Source organism: Pelophylax lessonae (assembly GCF_965119305.1).
Source record: "Pelophylax lessonae genome assembly, chromosome: 2".
NCBI classification, from domain to species: Eukaryota; Metazoa; Chordata; class Amphibia; order Anura; family Ranidae; genus Pelophylax; species Pelophylax lessonae.
In genome coordinates, this window is record NC_138769.1 from 208826494 (window position 1) to 208834161 (window position 7668).

General features: G+C 42.4%; 1 protein-coding gene across 2 annotated transcripts in view; it reads left to right on the forward strand.

Moving 5' to 3' along the window:
* DDX3X (DEAD-box helicase 3 X-linked) overlaps positions 1–7043 on the forward strand; it is a 49887-nt gene extending 42844 nt beyond the window's left edge. For both annotated transcript variants that reach the window (XM_082245170.1, XM_082245169.1), the window contains one exon: positions 4512–7043. In XM_082245170.1, coding sequence (XP_082101296.1) covers positions 4512–4594 — 83 coding nt within the window. In that variant the 3' untranslated portion in view covers positions 4595–7043. The remainder of the gene's footprint in view (positions 1–4511) is intronic.
* The last annotated feature ends 625 nt before the right edge of the window (positions 7044–7668 follow it).

Sequence of the window (7668 nt, forward strand, 5' to 3'; positions counted from 1 at the left end):
CCAGGTGTAATCCTAGTCGCAGATAGAGATGTATGTATGTGTGTGTATGTATGTGTAAATGTATATATGTGTGTATTTAATATATATATATATATATATATATATATAATATAATATAATTTTTTTTAATAGATTTTGAGAATCGTGATCTTCATTCAGGGCTAAAAAAATTGATTCTAATATTTGCCAGAATCGTGCAACTCTACAGTATAGAACGAAGAAAGGATGGAGCACAAAAATTGTGCTGATGCCCCTCGTGGACTAAAGGGGACAAACCATATTCAGTATACTGAATAAAATTCCCTACATTCATAAGGGTTTTTACCTACATTCATATGGTTTGTCACATATTTGGGCTAGTGGTGAGCACAGTTTTTGTACTCCATCCTTTTGTTTTGTATTTAAGTAGACAGGACTCATCATGTTAAACTCCACATTCATACCGCACCCCCAATCTTTATATCTCTACAGTATAGTGTCTATAGCTGTGTAAATTCTGGTGTCCCCATTAGTGATTGGCTCAGCTGTGTTTGGATCGAACCCACCAGGAAGCAGTCACTGCACACTGCCAAATCAGGCATTGAGTTATTTCCCGAGTGGTGTGCAGTGCCAGCTTCCTGGCGGGCTCGATCAAAACATGCCCGTGTGTGTATACACCAGGGGGTCTTCAAATTATGACCCGCCAGTTCAAGAATTTCCATCATGCTTAGTAATTTCTGTGAATGTCAGTTTTACAATGCCTCATGGGATGAGTAGTTCGCTAAAGCTGGAGGGTGGTACTTGGAGGATTCCTGATATACACCATGGTTCATGGTTTTGTAGACACTACAGGGACCCTCAAACTCCAGCCCTCCAGCTGTTGCAGAACTACACCTCCCCATGAGGCATTGAAAAACTGACATTCAGACATGACTAAACATGATGGGAATTGTAGTTCCTGAACAACTGGAGGGCCATTGTTTGAAGACCCCCCTGCTTTATAACATTCCTACAAACTAGTTATACATCCACGAATATTTTATTTTTGCAAATATACATTTTATTAAGGCACAAGGTGGGGGAACAAAACAGACGTCCAAAGTAACAGAACACGTGACAGTTATTAGCATCAAGTGATACAAAGCATACAACAAATACAGTTCAAAAGTGAGGCCTCCCCAACGTGCCCCTGTTTTTATTTTATGCAAGAAACAAGGTCTAGTAGCGAAGTGTGCTAGTGGAAGGTTAGAAGATATAGAGAAGCGAAAGGAGGGGAAGAAAGGATGCGTCAGTAGGTGAATGGGGGGATGGGGGGGGGGGGATCAGGGGGTAAAGCGCAGGATGCCAGTAAATAAGAGGTTACGCCCCCAATAGAGTAGCACCCTCGGAGGACAAAGATTCCACAGGTCCCACATTTTAGAATATTCGTGTTTGCGTCGGCCGGTATGAACAAGGTCCTCCATCCTATCTTATTCACCTCTTTGACCTTTTGCATCCATTGTGCTACTGTAGGTGTCTTTTTTCCAACAAAGAGGGATGCATGCTTTAGCTGCGTTCAGCAGGTGTCTAACAATTTACTTTTTATATGTGGGTGATGGGATATCAGTAAGGTGCAAAAGGAGAATGCAGGGTCTTTGGGTAGAACATGATCTGTGAATTTCTGAGTTATCCTACGAACTTCCGAGTCGGGAAAGAAAATGTGGAGTTTCGCAGGGCTATAGTACCACCGCGTCAAAATTTTGAAGTTGGTCTCTTGAACCTTGGTGTAGACTGAGAAATGAAGTGAGTCTATCATGTATTGCGTCTGGCGGTCCAAAAAAGACCGGCTGAGGTCCGTCTCCCATTTGCGCAGCCAGTAGAGACAGGGTAGCGACGGCGGGGTGGTAAGCCAAGTGTACATTTTGGAGAGAACCCTGGGAAGGGTGCCAGTATCGGAGCACAGCTTCTCAAACGGTAACAATTGACAGGCATATCGTGGAGCATCAGGGAGAGAGTGCAGAAAATGGAGTTGTAGAATCGCACTAAGTTTGTAAGGGCCCGAGTCGTCAGTCAGCAAGGAGATCGAAGGCCAGGCATTGTCTTGTAGAAAATGAGATGCTTGAAACAAGTGTTTCAGTGTCTCAGTGACAAAGGTCTTGAGGTCAAGCCCGGGGATAACGCAGGATTACCAAATATATAGGGTACAGAGGGGAAGCTGGCGCCAATAGTGATGGTTTTACCCGTCATGCCCAGATGGAGTGAAGAGCCAATCAGAGGTTGGATCTTCACCATGTAGGGTAGATCTGGGGAACACCAGAGGGCTCTGGCAAGAGGAATCTGCGTTTGCTGCTGTTCAACTTGAGCCCAGAGTTTAGTATCAGCATGACGGCACCAGTCAACAATTCGTTGAGGTGGGATGCTAGATAACACATTTTGAGATCAGGGATGGCCAGGCCACTGTGTGATTTCGGCGGGGAAGGGCAGTGACGAGGCAATCTGTTTCTGTTGTCGGCCCAGATGAAGGATGAGAACAGTGTACTTGTCAGAAAAATTTGAAAGGGATCCGAAAAGGCAGTGCCTGAAAGAGGTAGAGAAATTTCGTCAATATGCACATCTTAAGTAGGTTGCATCTGCCGAACCATGAGCGAAGGCCTCCGCGCCACTGCTCAAGGAGCGCGTGGGTTGTGGTCAGAGGGAGGTTGAGTTCAAAGGTGCGGGACAGGTTATGTGGAATACGCGTGCCAAGGTACTGTAATGCAACATCGGTCCATTTGAGTTTAAAGGTTGACAAGGATTGTAAAAGGTGGGGGGGGGGTGACTTCACTCCCATGACTTCCGACTTAACAAAATTAATCTTCAGGTTGGATAAGGAGCCAAATGGCTCAAATTTTTGAATAAGGTTTGGGAGAGAAATTGCAGGGTTAGTGAGTGAGAATGGGTCGTGCATAAGCAGAGATCTTGTGTTGCAAACCACTGATCGGGATGCCAGAGATATCAGTTTAAATGGATTTTATAAATGAACGGTTCTAGGGAGAGGGCAAATGGGAAGGGTGATTAAGGGCAGCCCTCCCTCGTCCCGTTTCCAATAGAAAACGGTTCAGAGAGGAAACCATTAACCTTGACCTGGACTGTGGGGGAAGAGTAGATTGAGAAAATCCAGTTCGTCTCTCCTAGACCGATGTGTCTGAGAACCACAAACATAAATTTCTAATTCACACGGTCAAATGCCTTTTCGCCATCTGTCCCCAAGAACACGCTGGGTCGAGAGCACGTGTTGGTGACCTACAACAGGTTAAGGACCTTGGTCGTGTTTTCCCCAGCTTCTCTAGTCGGGACAAAGCCCACTTGGTCTGGGTGGATGAGAGGCTGTAAGTGAATGGGCAAGGCGTGTAGCCTGTATTTTGGTTAGCATTTTAAGGTCTAGGTGAAGTAGAGATGCATGAGCCTATAGCTGCCGCAAGCCAGGGGATCCTTGCCTGCCTTCGGAATAGCGATTTGAGCCCTCAGTGTTGGGGAAGGTAGGGAGAGAGCCTGCCATGTTAGTCTGACTAGATAGGGGCCGAGAAGAGGGAAAAGGGTTTGCTAGTATTGGGAGGTCAACCCATCCAGTCCATGGGCCTTTCCCGGGTTTCAGGGAGCTGAGTGCCCGTTGGATTTCCACCAGCGTAATAGGGGTGCCTAGATCTAGCGGCAGCTGAGGAAGAAGAGATGAGACAATGTAGTCATCGATCTGATCACTAGTGGGGAGGAGTCCTTCAGATTATATAGGGAGGAGCAGAAGTCCCTGAAGGTGTTTGCAACCTGCTTGGGGAATGAGAGCTTCTGGCCAGCAAGGACATAATGGAGGTACATAAGAGGCTTGCCGAAGTTCCTTAACCGAACACGCTAGGAGTTTACCACACTTGTCTCTGGATTCGTATCCCAGTTTGTGGCATCTCTGAAGAGGCCCTGTACTGATGGATTGTCGTCATTTCCAGATGTGACGAGTGGGATGGCGCACATTTATGTCGGGCCTCCACTACGTGCAGCCTAGACAGCATTTGGAGTTTTCCCTCGCTCGTTTTTAATCCTAGACCCATGTTTAATAAAAGCACCCTTCATGACCACCTTGGGATATTTTTTAATACTAAAGACATATAGCAGAATACATTATGGCCTAAATTTATGAATACATTTGATATCTATCGTCTTTCTTTTTATGTTTCTATGATTCGTTTTACAAAGTAGAAATTTTTTTTTTCCAAATGTTCTATCTTTCTATAATCAAAACCCAGTGGTGATCAAATACCATCAAAAGAGCTGTTTTGTGTGTGTGGGGAAGAGGAATCTAAATTTGCGCAGCGTTCAATGACCGAGCAATTGGCAGTTAAAGTAGCGCAGTGCTGGATAGCAGGAAGGGGGGGCGGTGGGGGTTAACCACTTCTGGAGGTCAAGTGGTTAGATCACACAGCATTGTTTCCACTGAATTTTCATGCTGTGGTTATTAGATGCATAACATGTTAAAGGCTTTTCTATGCTGTCCCCCCTATTTACTGATGTCCTTTCGTCAATAGGTGGCTATGGTGGCTTCTATAACAGCGATGGCTATGGAGGAAATTACGGTGGAAGTTCCCAGGTTGACTGGTGGGGCAACTAAACTTGCCTGCAATAGAAAGGACTCAACCAAACAAGTGAATATGGAAACCACATGTAACTTAGCCAGACTATACCTTGTGTAGCTTCAAGAACTTGTACATTACCAGCTGTGATTCTCCACGGAATTTTCTTTTCAAGGGAGCTCTGGGCCATGAAGAAAACAAGTAATAGGAATAAAAAGCCCTACTCTGATGGTGTTGGAAGATTTCATTGCTGTAGTTTTTTGGATTAATTCCCAAATCCACCCTTTTCCAGCAACTGCATTTATTTTGACTGAGGATAATTTGTTTGTTAATGTACTGTGCCTTTAACTTTAGACAACTTTTTATTTTGATGTCCTGTTGGCTCAGTATTGCTCAAGATATATAAATTGAGACAGAATAAATTTATTGAACTTGAGCGAAATCAAACCTTGGCACGCAGGTGTGATACAACCTCAAAACAGGAATCGTTTCATCCATGCATTAATATTTCAAGTTAAAGTAAACTTGTGCAGTAAGCCTCCATTAGGCCTTCTGTTAAGATTGCAAAAGATCTTGAAGCATATCAGAGTTGTTTCTAATGTGGCTAACTGTACGAAGTTATGTTCTGATTTGCTCACTCTATCCTGGAAAGGTACTTAGAACCTGAAGTCTTTTCAATAAGCCATTCCAGTCACATAGATGTATGAGCTTCATATGTGTGAAGCACGGTTTTCAGAGAATGCAATAAAGCAATTCCTTTACCAATGTTTAGGCAGAACAGCTAATGTGTGAGCAAGCCAATAATGGGCTGAACATTACAGGGAACGTTAAGCGATCTGAAACTTGAAATAGTTTTTAGGAGGTATCATCATTAAATTAATTTATGCCTGTCATAAGAAAATGGCAGAATGGCTGACCACAGTATGTGGTTCTGTGACAGGCCTGGCTGATTTTGGTCTAAACGCATGCTAGTGTTGATGTTTTTTGGTCAAGAGGGTATGAACAGGATGAATTATGCAGCAGGCTTTATTTTAATGCAGATTCACGTTACTCTGTTCAAGCTGCGTTGAAAGGTTACAAACATACTTGGCTTACAGTAGACTTTGTAAAATGGCTCCAGATGAGTAAATTCAACTCGTAAGATCAAACGGTGGAAGAAATGTACATGACTGCACAAGGTGTACAATCCTGCTAAGGTGTGCAGTTTAGTCAGTTTTAGTTGCATAGGTTTCCATTGCATTTAGTATGGCAGTACTATATCTGGCCAAAGAGTAATTCCCAACAAAACGCCTCTGCCACATCAAATTTAGCCTTCTATATATATATATATATATATATATAGCTGAATTAAAACAACTTTGTGGCATAGGAATGGCAAAGAAAATCTTAACGTGCAATAGATTTTACAAGTGTTTTTTGTGCCTTGCTCTAAATCCTTTTTGTAGGTGCACTTGACAGTATTGAGGTCATTGTTATGGTGCTATTTAAAATATAGATGGCCCTTGTACATTTTTGCCCATAACTTTCTACAAAACTTCTTTTATTGCACATTCAGAGAATTTTTATATAAGTCTTGTGTACGTGTCCTTCAAATCTTTTTATTTTTGTCTCTTTGCGATGGCAAAAAACACTGCTTGGAGTCTAGGGCAAGACAGACTTATTTGGGACCATGGGAGTAATAGAAGGGGGGCGCAAACTATTTTGCACACAATGGATTTCTAGATACTTTTTGCTGCTAGTTTTGTGTAATATTTATTGAACATTTGACAAATATTTATTTTTGTAAGCCTAAGTGATTCTTTGAAAGCTAAAGAAACTTGACCAAAAGACAGTACAAAAACACTGGCACTTGAATGTTGAATGTCAACGTATGCGTGAAATTATATATTTCGGGGTAGTGTGAGCTTTTAATGTTATAAGTCATATTAAACTCTTAAGTCAAATTAAACAGACCCGGTATTGGCTGAACAGCCATAACTTCTGGTGTAATTAAAATTGGCAACTTAAAATTAAACATGCCAAGGTTTTGATACACTTGTCTTAAGATATTAATGAAACACTTCAAAACACTGTTGTGAAGTGTCCAGATTCTCAGATGTTTGTTGCGTGAGTTTTGTTTAGTTGTGTGGTTTATTATTTTTTTTTTTTTTATTTCAGTGAATGTCTGGCACATTGCAATCCTCAAAACATGTGGTTATCTTTGTCATACTGGTAAATTAAAAAAAAAAACAGGAAAAAACAAAAAAAACAAAATAGTGACTTGTCTTCAATGATTACATATAGCAAGTACATTTGGCAATACCTATGTAACATGAGGTTCACTTTTTTCTTTTATGCAAAGAATGGATTCCAACTTGCTAAATGTCAAGATTGACCCTCAAGTCGCTCTAGTTTAGAAACTGCTTATTGTACTAGTTTAGATGCTTAGCACTGCATGTGCTGTGCATTACTGATTTTATTAAAATAAAAGTTGAATGGCAATCTGTTTGTGATTTGTTTTTTTTTCTTCTAGATTCCGTGGTACCAGTTTTTTAGCACTTTACTGGATCCACCTAGTTGTCTACTGAATCCAGTTGGTAGAAAAAATGGAGAGGTGTAACACTTATAAAACCCAGCTCTGCCTCTTTGCATTTGTTGGCCTATGGCGCAAAATCTAATGATTTGAGTCCAACGGATATTTGAGTCCAACGGATATAGCAGAACATGTCACAGCAGTTTAAAGCTTACACTTCTACAGTTTCTAAAGGAGTAAGGAAAGGGTGGGGGGGGGGCTTTTTCAAATGGACACACGTGTTTGGCATTTTGGGGCACTGGGAAGAATGCTCCGTGAGCTGTAGATTAGCAGGGGGTTCCCTGAGCCTAGAAATTTAAAGGGTTCCACTATGTTAAGTTTGAGGTGCTGCCCCCCCTCCCCTGGCCCTCAGTATTTTCTACCTACCCAGCGGCATGTTTTTCTTTACCAGATGGTTTCCCTGCGAGGGAGGCTGGGGAGGGCTGAACTAACCTGCCGGGGCTGGATTGCTTAACCACTTGACTGCCCACCGCAGATTTACTGCGGCAGGCGGCCGCTCCTTGGCAAAATGACATATTACTACGTCGCTCGCTCAGGAGG